The sequence below is a fragment of the Choloepus didactylus genome, chromosome 24 (genome assembly GCF_015220235.1).
Source record: "Choloepus didactylus isolate mChoDid1 chromosome 24, mChoDid1.pri, whole genome shotgun sequence".
In the NCBI taxonomy this organism is placed as follows: domain Eukaryota; kingdom Metazoa; phylum Chordata; class Mammalia; order Pilosa; family Megalonychidae; genus Choloepus; species Choloepus didactylus.
In genome coordinates this window covers 520,584-537,725 of record NC_051330.1, presented here as the reverse complement: position 1 = coordinate 537,725, position 17,142 = coordinate 520,584, and the positions used below count along the sequence as shown (strand labels likewise).

General features: G+C 49.0%; 1 protein-coding gene across 2 annotated transcripts in view; it reads right to left on the bottom strand.

Annotated features, from left to right (window-relative positions):
* The window catches only part of GFPT2 (glutamine-fructose-6-phosphate transaminase 2), a 51,802-nt gene that overhangs the window by 19,555 nt on the left and 15,105 nt on the right, over positions 1-17,142 (bottom strand). For both annotated transcript variants that reach the window (XM_037817548.1, XM_037817549.1), the window contains exons 5-12: positions 14,874-14,932; positions 14,145-14,279; positions 10,241-10,302; positions 7,108-7,187; positions 6,552-6,660; positions 1,853-2,016; positions 443-538; positions 250-347 (exon numbers count right to left, since the gene is read on the bottom strand). In XM_037817548.1, coding sequence (XP_037673476.1) covers positions 250-347; positions 443-538; positions 1,853-2,016; positions 6,552-6,660; positions 7,108-7,187; positions 10,241-10,302; positions 14,145-14,279; positions 14,874-14,932 — 803 coding nt within the window. The remainder of the gene's footprint in view (positions 1-249; positions 348-442; positions 539-1,852; positions 2,017-6,551; positions 6,661-7,107; positions 7,188-10,240; positions 10,303-14,144; positions 14,280-14,873; positions 14,933-17,142) is intronic.

The window sequence follows — 17,142 nt, the reverse complement described above, 5'->3', positions numbered from 1 at the left end:
AGATCCGCAGTGAGTCAAGGATGCTGAGGAGAACCGGGACACTGGGTTCTGGGGCGGCTCTGCAGGGTGGCCATCCCAGACCTCCCCGCAGGAGACGGGGCTGAGGCAGGTCTCACGCTGTTGTGGGAAGGATGTGGGGACTCTGCCTCACTCGGAAGGCCACACACGAGGTAACGCTGTAGCCCCGTTTCGTGCCCCAGACCTCTCCTACTTTCCCCGCGCTGGGCAGCTCCTGCCTTTTGCACTCACGGCCACGGCCGCGTGGTAGCTGGTCCCACAGCCGATCACGATGAGGCGCCGGCACCGGCGGATCTCCTTTAAGTGGTCCTTCAGGCCGCCCAGGAGCACTGCGGGCACACGGCGGGCGTTACCGCGCACCTGCACGGAAGTGTCCCTCTCGCGGGCCCGGGACAGGCTCCCGTGCAGGGGCGACTGGGGTTACCTGTGTTGGTCTCAAAATTCACCCGGCCCCTCATGGTGTTGAAGACCGATTCCGGCTGCTCAAAGATCTCCTTCTGCATAAACGCGCTGAAGTTACCTGGTCAAATGATCGTCAGTAAGGCAGTCGGCTCTGACGTAGCTACACGTCCACGGCTCGCATTGGAATCAGGATGGAAAATGTGGGGTCGTGTCAGTGGGGACCCGGAGCACGGTGCAGAGGGCTCTCCCAGGCGTCGGCCACCCCCCGCCCACGAGGACAAGACGGAGGGAAGGGGCCAACTCGGACGACTCCCCGATTTCTCTATTAGGCCCCACAGACGGAGGAAGGTAGGGATTTGCCCAAGGCCACGTACATAATACAGGCTTTTCTGCACTACACTCTCCTTAGCAAGGCCAGAAGAAAGCAAAATGCTTTCCTTTCTAATAATCCACTCACTTGGAGGAGGTACACATGAAGCAAGCCCGAAGAAACGGGGTTAATCTCCTTTTAATAAATACTCTCCTAGCTTCTATCATAAAGACAAAGCTTTTCAGCCACACGTGCATCCCCAGTGCTCTGATTTTAATGGGGTCGGATGATGTCAAAGGGATAGTCAGCCCCTGGGATGCTAAAGCCCCTGGCAGTGGTTTCACCCCGATGTTCTGGAAGTCTCATGGACACGCTGGGAGTGTTCTTTAGGATATACAAGCACCCGTGGTGCCACACATCCCTGTGTTCGCCATCTGCTGTCTGCACACAGAGGGCCACAAAGCAAATAAAACAAGGGATGAGGCGGCCACCATGGGTGGGTCTGGGATGGGGCCCCCGTGGCTACAGGATCAGGGAAGGGTCATCTGAGACTGAATGAGCAATCGTCCCTAAAGCCTCCCCGGTGGGCGGGAGCTCGGCCTTCCCGAGCGAGAGTGAGGCGGCCAGCATGGGTGGGCTTGGCGGGCCGAGGGGTAAGGAGGTGGGGCCGGGCTCCCGGGACCTGGAGGGCCATGGTGGGGAGGTCGGACTTGATTCTGAGGTTGCGAGGGGACAAACGTGGGTTCGGATGGACAGGTGCTCCCGGCAGGGAGAAAGTGGACCCCAGCACCTCCTCTTCCCTCCTGTGGGCCTCCCTCCCAGAGAAGAAATGGCATCCAGAAGCTTAGGGATGCAACCCAGGGAGTTGGGGCAGGGAGGCAGTTGTAGGGTTGGGGTCAGGTCAAGGAGGGGCATACAGATATGTCCTGGAAGGCATCAGACCAGGTTCCCCACAACCCCTCAGCTGTGTGAGCCGCTGACCCCTCCAAGCCCAGCATGGTGGCCGTGGTGGGCTGCAGGGTCGTGGCCACACAGGGCAGGGCAGAGAGTGTCTCCAGGGGCTCCACCACAGAACGCCTACTCCCCAGGGCTGCCGTCCACAGAATCTCGGAGGATACCTGCCTTTCATGATTTGCTGCAATTCCATCTTTAAGGTCTGGATGGCTCGAGATGCGTCATCAGTAGCCGAACGCTTGACCCGGTGAATGGAGAGCTTCCCATCGGCCACGGCTGCGATGTCGTCATCCTCGAGGAAGATGACCCGGTTGGTGTGCTCTATGATGGCGCTGGGGCGAGGAAAGCACAGGTGTCACAACCGTTACAGGATGGCGGCCACTGGCCGTTTGCTACAGTGCTGGGTCCGTGCTAGGAGCAGGTGGCTTTTCAGGAGCGGCAGAGAGAATCGCATCAAAAACATAGATTCGTACGTGAGAAAGGGGCTCTCTCTCCAGTTCTCTTAAAATCCTTCCAATGAATTATCTCAGAGAGGAGAGTTAAAGGTGAGTGCTAACGTGTTTTGAAAACCTCTGAATGCTTTGCTAATCCCCTTTTATAACGGAGAGCAGTCCTCAGAGCTCGAGTCCTCGGCAGGCCGCACAAGCTACTTAGAATTTAATGGCATAGTTTGCTTCCATTATATTTAGCTTTAAAAGTTTTCACTGGGGAAAATCCCAAAAGAATGACAAAGTAGGGGGTGGGGGTAATGAATTCCCATACACCCATCACCCAGCTCCAGTAATCACCAACTCGTACCCCGTTCTCCATATCTTCCTCCCTTCCCTCCACAATTACTTTGAAGCCAGTCCCAGACATATCAGTTCTTCTATTAACAGTTTAGTTTATAGCTCTAAAAGATAAGGATTTTTTTTAACATAGTACAATACTATGATCACCTCTAAAATGAGTAATTATTCCTTAAAATCATCAAATGTCCAGTATGTTCAAAATTTGCCCAAGAATCCTGTAGGCGTCCTTTTACAATTGGCTCCTTCAGATCTCAGTCTGAATCTTTGGAGAATGCAAGGGAACCAACAGATTAATTGTGAATCACAAATAAAGGGAAGGGATTTTATACGTCTTGCTTTTCCAAACAATCGTTTCCTGGAGTAACCACATCATTTAGGAGGGCAAGTTGCCCCTTATGGAATAATATAGCTGACAAGGAAGGGATGATCTAATTAGAACATAATTAGGACAATCAGTTTACAAACCCCTAATCATTAGTGGGTCTAGTCAATGATCAGCGACGGCTGCTGACTCCGAGAGCTGAAAAGGCGAGAGCAGTTTGGTAACGGATGGCGAAGGCTGGTGGTGCTCGGACCTCCAGACCAACAGACCACACAGATCGGACACTGTTTGCCTCTGGATGGACGTGCACACCACTACCTACAAAATAGTCCTGCCCAAAAAGCAAACCTGAGTAAGACAAGCCTTAGACGCCTGTGAGCCCCCATGTACGGGAAACACCGTGGACAGAGGATTATCCTACATGACACCCGGCAGGCCAGCAGCCACGTCCAGACAGTGGGAAACTGATGAGGACAAACAACCCAGTTTCTCAGAAAACAAAAACATCAACAAAATTGCATTGTAAAAAAAATTTTAAAATAAAAAAAAACCAATACCCTTACCTAGTATATGATTCACATTAAAAATTTTCCGCTTGTCCCAATAATGACCTTTATGGGTTCTTTCTAATAAAATTTTGTTTCTTGTCAAAGATCAAAAAAAAAAAAAGCATTGTGAGGGGAAAATGGGGGATGATCTAGAGATTAAAAATAACCTACAGGATAAATTCAAATTAAATTTGAATTATGGAGTCATGTTCCTTTTTATAATAATGTTCTCTATACAGAGTGATATTTTTTCCCTTGAGATTAAGACAAAGTTTCTTTTTAAAATAAGTTTAAGCTAGAAAAGTTGGTAAATTAAAAAAGTTACATAATCAATAGCACAGATGATGCACAGGTATGGTTAAAAAAAAAAAAAAAAAAAAGTGGTACGTGCCACATCAGTGAAGGACAAAACCATTGTTCTCCCAAGTGCCTTTGCAGAAAGACAAACATTTCAAAGTCCTGAAGGAAAGTTAAAGAGGGAAACCTGCCACAGCCTCTGGCTTTAAGTGGGGTGTCTCTCGCCAGTTCAGTGAACTGGAAAAAAATATCTTAACACTCATCCATTGTACAAAAAGAAGAAAGCATTGTATCGAAAACTACAAAAATATTGTACACAAAAGTAAAAAATGAAGAAGTGAAAAAATGAGTCAATCCCATCACCAAGAAAATAAATGCTGCTCCTATTGTAGACAATGCCAGGTGCCTGTGTTTGTTTGGATGGGTAACACTTGTGCGTGTTTAAATCTAATTATCGCTTTTATTTACAAAATGGTTGGTGGTTCAATGCAGTCAGAAGACTACGACCCTCTGGTCAGACAGGCCCGAGATGGCCCCTCTGGGCTCCCGGTGCTGGGCTCCACGTCTGTAAAACTGGGCGATGGTCACTGCGGCTTCACCGGAGGTTTTTGGGAATGTTAAATGGGACAATCCCGGTGAAGTCCTGGCACAAAGCCCACCCGCAAATGCGCAGCCCACACTGGCTGTTGTTGTCACGAGGGCTCCACGGACTGTTTCGGGTTTCGGGAGCGACAGCCTCGCTGCCGTGCCTTCTCCGTCTGTACTGGCTTTCCTGTCTGTGCACACAACGTAGATTCACTTTTTTAAGCTCCCCAAAACAGAGCAAACAAACGAAAGAATCTTGAGGATTTTAATTAGCAGAGTAACAAATTTACAGATTAATTTTAGGAGAATCAATATTTTTTTTAAACGATATTAAGCCTTCCTACTAAGGAATGTGTTACTCTCCCCTATATTCAAATCTCCTTTTGTTTCCCACAGTAAACTTTGGTAAGTCTTCTCCATACAGCTTCTGGACTATTTTTGTTAAATTTATTCTGAGGAATTTAATTAAAAAATTTTTTTCTGCTGCGGTGAATAGGATCACTGTTTTTCTTCCAACAAATGTTTGCCAAGAGCCTGCTGTGTCCCAATCATAGGAGGGGAAACGAGAGGAGACAGGATCGGCACGTCCAGGCACGTCTACCCTTCATTTCTTTATCCTCTTCTACTGTGTGGGCTAACACTCTAGAAGACACTCGGAGGGCTGAGGAGGCAGCAGGTACACACCCCCTCCAGCTCCCCGTCAGTGTGATGGAAGTGCCTCTAGTTCTGTGCTCCCCACACTGGGTTTCGGGGAGTACTCCGCCTCTTCTATTTTGGGGGATCAGCTTGCCCTTATCTAATGCCAATGGTGGGGGACCCTGACTGCGGGTAAGCTGCTCAGCTCTGCAGGCCCAGAATCTCCCTGGGGTGCAACGGTCCAGAGCTGTGAGGAAGAAATGAGAAACCATGTGGCCACACACCCGACATGTGCTTCAGTCCAGCCTCCCCACTGTCGAGTTAATGCTTTGGTCTTTATCTGGTTGTCAATATGACTTGGAACTGGGGATGGGGGGATACAAAGTGTGCCCTGTTTAATTTTCACCAGTGAAATTTTTTTCTTTTTTGAGAAATAACTACTTTATTTCATTGAATTTAAGGCACCATTGATCTTAAGATTACAATTATTTATACACTTCTGAGACATAAAAACTGCAGCAGGTTATAATTGCATGATGCCACTCCTGGATGCTAAAATCTACAAAGTAATTGGGTGTCTTAGAATCACTGAAATAATAATAGAGTCTCACTGAAAAGGTGCTCCAAGGAACACAGTTTGGGAAACGCTGTCCTCAGCTGTCAGTGTTAAGGAGGATGCTGAAGTGCTGTGGGATGAAGAGGGCCTTCGTCCTGGGTTCTGGGAGACCTGGCCTGTGTCCTCCCTGCTTCACAGCAAAGCCTTCTTAGACGCTGGGTGGGAAGGAGAAAACTCATCCAGAACAGAAAGAGGAAAAATAAAGGTTTCCATGAAGGAGGTAGTTACTATAGTTTTCTATTTCAAATAGCAGGAAAGGGTTTTTTTCTAAGTGAGTGGGTAGGTGTAAATTTGTTTGTACTAAAATGGGTTTGATGCAGCATTTCTCAATTTCTATATTTATTTTTTATGTGTATTGATGAGAACACAGAATCAAATGGCAAAAAAATGAAATCTTGTTGCTGTCTTTTGAGAATGGTAAGAACTCAGGCAAAGGTGGGGGGTGGGAGTGGGGGGGACTCTGAAGACTGGAGGGTCCTGGACAGTTTACGGGGAGATCGTGGTGCAGCCCCGACAGCTGAGGCTCCCGGGACCGCAGCCCAGTGTGCTCGGAGCTCCTGGTTTCCCCAGATGTCCTGGGTTGATGTGTGTCCCCTAAAAAGACACACTCAACTCACAATCTCTGGTCCCGGCAATGAGACTTTCTTTGGAAAGAGGATCTTTGAAGATGAGATTAGTTAGGATGAGGCCACTCTGGACCAGAGCATGGCCTGATCCGATACGACTAGTGCCCTTGTAAGAGAAAATCTGGACATGTACAGACGGAAGAGAGAAGGCCGGGGACTGGAGGACGCAGCTGCAGCCAAGGAGCGCCAGGGGGTGCCACAAACCTCAGAGGCTAAGACACCAGAAGAGCTGGGAAGCCAGGTACTTGGGTGACATCTCCTCGTTCTAAAACTTAATTATTTGGGGCAGGCCTAAAAGGCTCTGCCCCCAGCTGGTTTCTGCCTTCCGCGCACACGGATGCTAAAATGGCACCAGGGTCCGTGGAACTGGGCATGGGGGGCCAAAAGCCACAAGAAAACAGCAGAAAAGGGAGGGGGTTATAAAAAAAAGAAAACGGCGTCGTTACCTTGCATCAGAAGCAAAGAAGAATTCCACGGCTTTGTCGCCCACGGCGTGAAGGCAGGTGGAGCTGTCCTTCCTCGTTTTACAGATGTGCTTCGCGTTCTCGATATTGCCTGGCAAATTGCAGATCCCATTAAGCTATTTTGTTTGAGTAACACGCAGCCAGGAGCCAGTTTCCCTTTTGAATATGTGTGGGAGGAATTTGCAATTTTTAGCTTTGGCTGCCTCAGCCAAATCCTGCGAAAGATCCCCAAATAGCACAGCCCCTCTGCAAGAGCACTGAAACTGCTCCAGCCGGAGAGTCACAGAAATAAAAGCAAACCCTAACAAACAGCCCGTCAGCTGTTGTCCTGACATAACAAAGCTCCCTGCCGTTCCCTCAACTTTTATAAATGCTTGAAAATGTCCGTAAGACAAAGCTTTTTTAAAAAGGTGTGAGTGGGGCTGGGGAAAGGGGAAGAAGCCAAGTCTCAGCTTCATGCAAACATTTTGGACCTGAAGATAGGACGCGCACCAGAGCCGCTGGCCTGCACCGATCAAATCCTTCGCCAGAAACTTACACGTCCGGTACAGGATCGGGATCTGCTCCGTGGAGAGTTTGTATTTACTGCGCACTCCGATCAGCAGTGGGCTTCCTCTCCTGCAGGGGGGAGAGCGGTGGAGTCACCCCCTTGGCATCAGAGAGGGAGCCCCGAATCCAGCCCTTTCTCAAGGGCAGAGCGCTGTTTCTGGGGTCCCCTGGGATGGACCCCCTGCTCCCCAGGCTGGAACGGGGCCCAGAGAGTGTCGCCCGCAGGCCAGCTCGCTTTCACGGGGCCACCCCCTGCCCCATGAGCCCGATCCTTTCACAGGAACGGTGACTCCCGGGTTCATCAGATCGTCACATCTGACGACTCCGCTTGGTGAGCTCACGGAGCCCTCGTGGTCAAACGGGAACACTCTGGAATTCTCCACCCAGCCTTCACTTGCTGTCTGTAAAGTGGGATCCTTTCCACGCCCAGGGTGGGACCCCAGTTCTCTTTTGTTCCTGCCTTCCGCCTAGTCCAGTCGTTCTCCACCCTCGGTGTGCGCTAACGTGACCCGCTTTGGGGCATCCTCTCCCTGGAGGGCTATTTAAGGCACGTCCAAGGGATGTCTTGTCTCAGCCAAGTTTGGAATCTTCGACCTACACGAGGTGTGAGTCTGCACAAAGGGGACGGTGATTTTCTCAGGGGAAGCCTGGCTGAATTCCCGTGGCGACCCGGGTCCTAACTTGGCCATCTCGACCCCAGCCACCTGAGCTGGGGCACCAGGGAGGCCATCAGTCTTCGGTGGAGGGGATTATGGCATTTCTTTCTCTAAAATCTAATGATTTGCTCATTCTTACAGATTACGGAGGGCAAATCAAATCCAAGGAGGGGAGCACCTGCGGGATTGACCCCAGACCTTGATTCTTGACCGGAACCAGGCAGATGGAGCTCCAACAGTCGCCAACGGGTGCGGACGCGTCTCCACGACCCCGCAATTAACGCATTTCCATAAGACAAGCTAAGAGCCCTGTGTCTGATCCATTAATTAGAATAGTGGGGGGAAATTCTCCTCCACCAGTATCTTGCTAACGGCTTAGATCGTGGAGCGACTTGTCAATCGGCCCACACACCTCCCTGTGGCCAGTTAACGTCTCTGGTGGAGATATCCGTGTTTACGTGGCATTCGAGCATCAGTGAGCTTGCACAGGTCTTGTCTGACCTCATTGCCCCTGAGCAACAAGGTCTGCGCTTTGAAGAAGGCGTGACATGAGTGTCTGCGACATGTAGGACAATCTTATTGTGTCTCAAGCAAATCAGAGACATGTTCTGGGTCCAGAGAGCTAAGTAGCTTAAATAAACGCTACATAATAATGACAGTGAGAAACTGCCAGGGTTTTCTACTATCGTGACAGATTGTGTCGCTGACTGAGCTTGGTGGCTTCTCTAGGTTTTGTGACGTATAATACCCCCAAACATCCCAAAGATTGTCCTGGAAATTACAGGGCCATTAGTTACAAACAACAATAATAATAACAGCTTTCATCGTCTCTTTGTAGTGCCCTCACCTACATTCATTTTAAATACTAATATCATTATAATATCAGATTTTAACAGGGGTTTCTAAAGCTGTTTGGAATCAGCGGGCCTTTTACAATCCTACAATTGGCAGGAATCAAATTCCAATTGGAAAAAAACAAATGAGAGCAGCATTGACCACAGGGTGTCACCTGCTCTGCCCGGCTCCGTCCTGGACGCCGTGAGTCCCTGGACCCAGGGCACAGTAAGTGCTCAATAAACACTGCTTAGATGAGTGGACGGACGAGGGGATAATCAACCCTCCAAGTATAAAACAATGTGCCGGTGACTAACCCGATGCCATCAGCAATCGGAGCAGCGGGCCCTGACAGAGGGAGCAGGGCCCCCCAGGCGCTCCCAGCTGACCCCAGATGGAGGCTCCGTGTGACGCCGACGAAGTCTGGGCTGGGCTGGCCACAGCCTTTCTTTACTGGAATGAAATCAGTGTTTACTTTTGTTCCTAGTTTCAAGTTCATAATTTTGCATGTGTTGTCTTAAGGAGGGGTCCTCCAAATTACATGAACCTCAGGCCCCATGAAACTTGGATCTTCCCCCTCTGCCTAATTTTTTAAAAGAATCTGAATTTGTTGTCAGCACTTAAAAATCAGGAGAGTACAGATAAAAATCCAGCTTTCTGGCTTCTCTTAAAAAAAAGAAAAACATCAGCAGCTCCAGCACCAGCAGCTGCAGGGTCTCCGTAGCTAAACCACAGCTGCCCTTCAGATGGAGCAAGTTCTTGTCACTTTGCCAAAGGCCTTAGCCCTCCCTAGTGCCTCCCCAGCATTTGTCAACTGCCGTTCGTTATCCTGCTCTACTCCGTAGAGAGAAAAGGGAAATAGTTATTATCTGCATTTGTGTGAACATGGGAAAATGCAAGCAGACCGAGAGGGCGGAGGTTTCTGATGGCTGCCGAATGTCCTCTGTTTATTTTTCCAGAGAGGCAACAGCCCGGCCTCCAAAGCCAGCTCTCCTGGGGCCAAGCCCTGGCTCCACCGCTCAGAGGCTCTGTGATCTGAGCGAGTTTCTCACCAGTGCCTAACTCAGTTTCCCCAGCTGCAAAATGGGCTCAAATGCAACATCGGCAAGGTCCTGGAACAGAGCCAGGCACATGGGAAGTCGCCACGTGTCCGTTAGGGTTTATTTATTTAGGTGTGGTTTGCAGCCCTTGCCCTGGAGCGGCAGCTGCTTCTCGTCTGGGCCACACTCCAGGCAGGGAAGGAGTGGCTGCCTTCCTGCACCCACCCGTGGTCTCATGCACTGAAGGCTGCACCGGAGCAGCGGGCACGAAACCAGCATCTCCTGCACCAGGAAGGCCCTGCAGTCGGGCCAACGCGACACCGGGGCAGAGGCTTTATTCAAAGCTGACGATACTTGACACTTAAACACGCATTGAACTCGTGGCCTGTGTCCTTTTACCTTAAAAGCTCACCCTCGCTGTCGAGGAGGGAATTATCCACCCGTCTCTCCCAAGGAGTAAGACAGTCACGCAGAATTTACCACACATTCTAAATTCGTAACTTTCAGCACAGACTGTAAACAGTCAGCGGCTCTAAGTTATTTTACTTTACCGATTTATTTTCACGGAACACGTCAGTGCGTTTGGCCTCACCTCGTGGCGACGGCTTCTCCGGGGTAGTGGATGCTTTTGAAAACCAACGCGAAGGCACCTTCCTGCAAACACACAAAAGGGGCGTGAGGACAGCGTTCGCCCGGCTGCACCAGGCCTCGGGGGTCGGCCGGCTGCCCGGGACAGGGCCTCTCCATGCCGCGTGGGGGTTCCTGGGCCAGGCGGGGGTGACAGCAGATGGGGGTGCGAGGGGAGCAGCCTGGGGCAGCTCGTGCAACCGTGAGCGGCAGCCAGACTCCCAGGCCACTGGGCCGGTGGGTGGATGGTGCAGCTAGGGCCACGGGGAGCCAGAGCATGGGGCGGGAGGGGGACACCGCATTGGGCCTCAGGGCCGGCACCTCGGAGGAAACCTGACCCAGCTTGGCGCACGGGGCCTGGGTTTGAATCCTGCTTTACCTCTTGGAGGCGAGTCGCTGCTAGCTACATTGCACCTCGATTTCCTCAACTGCGGGTGCAGGCGAGAGAGGCCCTACCTCCTGTGGTTCCTTGTGAGGACTACGAGCTAACGCATTTGTGCTCTTAGGACAGCGCCCGGCACGCAGAGAATCCAACAGAAGCACGATGTGTTAGAGCAAGGATGACACTTAAACTATGCATTATATATTGTTAATATATTATAGAGGATCCAACAGAAGGAAGATGTGTTAGAGCAAGGATGACAACTAAACTATGCATCATATATTATTAATATATTATAGAGGATCCAATAGAAGCAAGATGTTATAATAATATTAATTAAACTATATGTTTTATATTGTTAGTGTCTATTATAGACAGTGCAATGGAAGCATGCTATAATTATTTAAATATATATTATATATTATTAGTGTATATTATATAGAATCCAATAGAAGCTTATGTTATAATAATTTCTTTAATCATATTTTTATTGTAGAATATATCATATATACATAGAAGTGATAGCTTTCTAAGTGCAATTTAACAAGTAGTTAGAGAGCAAATTTCAAAGAATATTATGAGTTACAGTTCCACAGTTTCAGTTATTTCCTTTAATGTGAAATATAACATTTATGCAAAAAGGTAATATCTTTCAAAGTAGGATTTAACAAGTACTTATATAGGAAATTTCCAAAAATGCTATGCTATGGTACCATAGTTTCAGTGACTTCCTTATTGTAAAGGAATATTCACAATAAGGAAATAACTTATTTCCTTAAATATTCCTTCTTCCTTATTGTCCCGTAATGCTTACACCCCTTTTCAACACGAACAGGTTAGGGTGGTCACTGCCTAGACATCCCTGAAGATCGGGAAAGTGATTAAAGTAGAGGAAGGGCAGCAACAGACAAGATAGAATTTAACAAAGGATGATGAATACTGAATCTCTATATAATTTTCTTTTTCTTGGTTGCTAGGGTATTAGAATAGTTAAAAGGAAAAAACTGAAATGGTGGAACTGTAACCCATGACATCCTTTGAAATTTGTTCTATAGCTACTTATTAAATTGTAATTTGAAAGTTATCACCTTTTTGTATATATATTATAATTATTTTAAAAATATAGATCGTTAATATACAATACACAATAACCATATTATTATTATGGTTATTATATTATTATATTATTATATTATATTAATAATCATAACTAAGTATATAACCTGTACAAATATATAACATTGTATATTATATATTATGTATAGTATATATTGTAAATATTATGTAGGAAATATTGTTATATATCATATATGCTTATATTTACTGTGATTGTAAGTTGAAGGACAGAGGGCCAATGACAGTTGTAGCCATAGAAGTAATAACGTATCTATTGTCCTGTCCCGTGCAAGGCCAGCACCTGGCTCTGCTCCCCTCACCCAGGACCCCACAGGCCCCCTCCACGTGCGCTGGGTGCAGAGCTCTCCCCTCTCACCTGCTCTAACTCACCACGTCCCCGGAGACCTTGGCTTTGTGCCACCAGTTGCAAATCACATTTCCCTGGAGTCACCCGAGTTTTGGGAGCCCCGGGAGAGCCAAGGCCCCGAGCAGCCGCCAGTTAGCCGGCTCGGCCGGAGGGACCCCAGCCTCAAAGGGCAGGTCAGGGGGCCCAGGACGGAGGCTCAGTGTGGCAGCTGCTCTGCTGGCTTTGTCGACAGTGAAGAAGGACTGAACAGAAAAACACCTCTCGTGTCCTAGCAGGTTAGAGAAGGCACTCACGTTCACGAGCACCCTGCTTGGGGAAACCTTTCAGGAATTTAGAATTATGAACGGAAAAGAAGAAATGCTGTGCTCCAATGCCAGCTTGGTTGGCTGTACACTGTACCGCACCTTAGGCTCTTGTTTATAAATCTGTCTTCCAAATGATGACCCCCAAATGGGAGCTGCAGGGTAACGGGTTTGAACAGGCTTCCTTTTCTAAAAGGACTGTTTGAAAACGCCCAGGGACGATGTGTGTTAAACCACAGTGTGCACCTGCCACGGCCTCTGATCAGATGCCCTGGATTTCCGACCCTGACTCGCGTCTCGTGTGGACTGGGAGGGGAGGTTTGTCAGCAGTGATGCCCATCCGGGACCCCTGAAGCCCCCTCCTCTTCCCCAGCCATCCCGGGGGGCCTGGCCTGCTCCGCCGTCTCCTCCCCCCGACCCAGCCAGTCCCTCCCAGCGTGTGCTCCTCGCTCGTCTCGGCACTTTGCCCGATGGTGCAGCCGTCCAGGACAGCACCGACGTGTCTCTCTCTCCAGGGTCACTGTCGTCCCCAAACGCAGCCGTCCCTTGGAGCCTGCCCCTCCCCGCCCCTGGGGCGTTTCTCTGCGCCTCTACTTCAGCTTCTCAGAGGTCTGCTCTGCTGTCTCCCTTCTCTTCCTTCCTTGCAGTTAACTTGGTAAGGAATCGTGGGCTCCCCTGGGACAAATAACGGCTCCACTGCTATCACAGGCGGGAAGATTGCAATTCTAAATCTCCAAGGGCGTCAAATTCACCATGTGCACACAACGCAACCGCAGTGACATCACCACACGAGGCGCCACAACCAGCCTCACACGTGCCGCACGCTATCCTAGAGGCTGTGGGCTGGACGTGCTAACACGTGAGAACTTCTGCATCACTGTGACTGAGATTAATCCCACCGACGGCACTCTCGGGTTCAGGTCATATAAACGTTCCCATAATTAAAAATTTAAAAAAAGAAAGAACAACTAAAGAGACGACAATGACAATTAAATTCAATACATGATCCTGGATGGGACCTAACAAGGGAGGAGAAAAGGCTCAAAGGGACATTATCGGGACCTATGGGAAAATTGGAATAGAGACTGAAAGCTTTACATCAAAGTTAAATCTCTTGAACTTGATAACTGCACTTAAGGTGGTTACATATGTGAACGTCCTTCTTCCTAGAAAAAGAACTTGGCAGTCCGTGTTCCGGAGCTTGAGGTATACGGCCTACATGCAAGTGCTCAGAAAATGGATTGGTGCAGACAGACAGATAGAAGGAAGGAAGGAAGGAAGGATGGATGGATTGATAGATGGAGGGGGGAAGAAAGAAAAAGAAAGAAGGAAAGAAAATGGCAAGTGTGGCAAAATGCTCACATTGATAGATCTGGGTAGCTGGGGTGTGGGTATACTGGAATTCTCTGTATGATGTTTATATTATTTTTGTAACTGTCCTGTAAATTTGAAAGTATTTTAAAATAAAAGTTCTCTTAAAACACGCAAAACTGTGCTTCTCACAGAGCTGGAGCACAGCACTTTTTATTTCATGTTTACTACAAAAATCACAGAACTTCTCCCAGCTCCCCAAGAATGTAGCATCTTAAGGTCAGACTCCATGGCCGAGCCATCTTCTGTCCTCAGTTCTTTGCACTAACTTGCTTTTGTGAAAAATGTGCAAATGAAGGAAGGATTCCCACTGATGGGGCTTGTCACTTACCAGCTGCTGAATGACCCTTTCGACCAGAGTTGAAAATCTAATGTCCTCGGTTTCCCGGTTGTCGAACACGTATTTGATCAGCTTCGCGATGGTCTCCGTGTCTGTTTCTGACTCGAACTCGTAGCCTTTGCTCTCCTGGAGTATTTGTTGGACACAAAGCATCAGATAACCATCCGCGTGCACCGCCGCCCTGGCCAGGGCCCTCTCTTCCCTGTGATCTGCCTTGGAGTGACCGACTGGTGACTAGGGAAACCGGGAAGGGACGAGAAACCTTTGCCGGAATCTCACAGCCAAACCCGGCTGAGTCAGGCCAATACTCCTGAGATCAGCCGTCTCAGAAGCTGGTCATAGCCTTGATTCTGGACATCGCGAAAGATCAGCAGCAAGATGATAGCACAGGTTGAGTCAAACCCACCCGCGTCCCAGCCAAGGGCACAACCTTCCCATACTCAGCACACCCACGGTCCGAATTCCCGTCCCACAGCCCACTCGTGAGCGGGCCGGTGTGTCTTATCGTGCAGATTCTTTAAGAAAATCAGGTTCAGGTTATTCTGATTCTGCGACTCTGCAATCGCCCTGGCGTCCCCTCAGCGGGGGCTGGGGTTTCCGTTCCCAGGCAGGGCCCCCCTCAGGCCCTGCATTTGTTCCAGAGGGAAATGAGCTGGTTGAAAAGTTTCTGGGGAAAACCAATTCCGCTCAGCGTAGATGGCACCCAGGAAAGGAGCTTACCAGAAACTGCCTGAGATCTTTGTAATTTGTGATGATGCCATTATGGATGACCACAAATTCTGAAAGGAAAGTTGAGTCAATAGAGAAATGCTTTTAAGAAACGAGGCTCAAGTCAGATGCTAAGGAAAAGGATTTGACAACCCCCAAACTCTCAAACTCTGCAGAACCAAGGCTTCTCACCGAGTGTAATTCTAACCTGAGGAAACCACGCTGCCCTTTCAGTAGAAAGCATCCACCAACCTGACGGTGCACAGAACTCTTCCCTGTGTCTACGGAGTTGTGCAATTGGCTTTGGTGTTTACGTCAAATCGGGGAAGGAGTAACCCTTCTTTATCCAGGAACGATAACAGTCTCCTCCAACGGGTTCTGGGCTTGCAGAAGCCCCAAACTAACAGTCCAGATGTGCTTTGCTGGACACACACTGTATTTTAAAATTATCTGAGTTTTAAAAATTTTGAGTTTTCACTTAAGCTTCTTGTTTTCTCTATAAGGAAAAAAAAAAACAACCACCAGAAGTTCTGGTATCCCTGGACTCGCCACATTTCCGTGTGACCGCGGGCACTTCTCGTTAGCAGGGTCTGCCCGCTGCAGGTTTTCCCACCTCCCCCAGGTACCCGGGGCCGCTCGCCGCCCGGGTGTGACCCCCGCCGACCCTGGGGGGCCCTCCGCCCCCACTGCGTTTTTTCAATAAATAGCTGAGGAATGAGTAACTTGAGGGAAATAGCTAAGGCCAGCCTGAGACTTTTCTGGGCAAGTAACCACGTTCCCCACTTATCAATCCCAGCCTAGACGACAGACTCTTTACTCAACAATTTCACCAGGGTGTGTCTAGATAATAATAATATTATTATTGATAATAATATTGATAACCAATAATCTGCCAACTCAAGCCCTTCTTCAGCTTAGGAACAATTTCTATTATATCTTTTAAAGCCTTTTCCTGTATTCTTTTTCTGTAATATTACCATAATTCCCTCTATACTTTTTAAAGCCTATTGCTTACTTTTGAGAGGTCACACAAGCATTGGGGGGGCTGGAATAAGACAAGCCCATGTGGGTGCACTAGCCACAGCCTAACTCTATTAAAACTTTACATGGTTTTTTCCCCTGTCCCATTTGTTCTCATCTCTTCTTGGGAAAACCAGTTATGCATATGTTGAATCTCTATTAACTGTCTTCATATCCATCTTCTTCTCCAAAATTTGTTTATAACTACTGTGACATAGTTTCTTTACATTATTTTCTTAACTGTCACATTTTCTTTCACCTAAGTCTCTTGCCTCAACTTCCCATCACTCATTTGTTTCCTGGATTCCATGTTTTCTCTGAGAAAACTTCCTTGTTTACTTGCCTTGTACAAAACAGTCGCTTGGTATAGGTCTTATTTAAAAGTACAGTCTTCAGCTATCACTGGTGAGTTGTTAAAGAAAACGTACAGAATCCTTTCTTATTTCCCAAGTTGCTTTCTTTTCAATTACTCATCCCTGAGTCAGGGCAGGAGTTTCCACACTGGGGAGTGGGAGGGTGTGGGGGGAATCTCCTTGGAGCCCCCCTGCTGTGGGGGCACGGTCAGCATCACTGCCCTGGTGGACGGTGCTGACCGCCCACGCCCCAGGTGAGGCAGGGTGAGCTGTGCACCCTGGAGAGTGCCCTGGAGAGAGGCTGCACCCCCTGGTGCTCTCTGTTGGGGACGGGGTGAGTGAACTTCCTGCCCAGGGCTGCACCCGCAGATCCGCGGTGGGTAAGGGACTCAGCAGAGCGGGTCTCCTCTCTCCTGTGGCCCCACAGCCACGAGGGTCAGCCACAGTGACGCTTTCCAAGCATTTAGCTGAATATCTGATGATAAGCGTCCAACAAACACTCTGCTTCCCTTGATCCCTACTATTAAGGGCTTGGCAAGAACTTGCGTGACGCCAAGGGGATTTCTTGGGGTAAGGGGGTGGAGAGTCCCAGCTGGTGACTCTGGAAATCAGTCTCCGTGCTGGACACCCGGGTCCCCAGGGCCTTCTGGCATGAGCAGACACAGCACGGGGGCCCAGGGGAGGGCACAGCTCAGGCCTTTGAGCCCTGGAGGGAGCTGGGGCTGACGATCGCTCTCCATCTCATGTGCCCCCTTGGGCTCCACTTCAGGAGGCCCAGGTTCCCCCGAAGGCTGAGCCCAGAGCCCCCAGGAGCTGCCAAATGGGAGCTCCAGATCTTTGGGGCCTATTCCCACGGGAGGGTCTGGGGTGTCACTTAAGGGAACCACAGCACGGAGATGTGTCCTGGG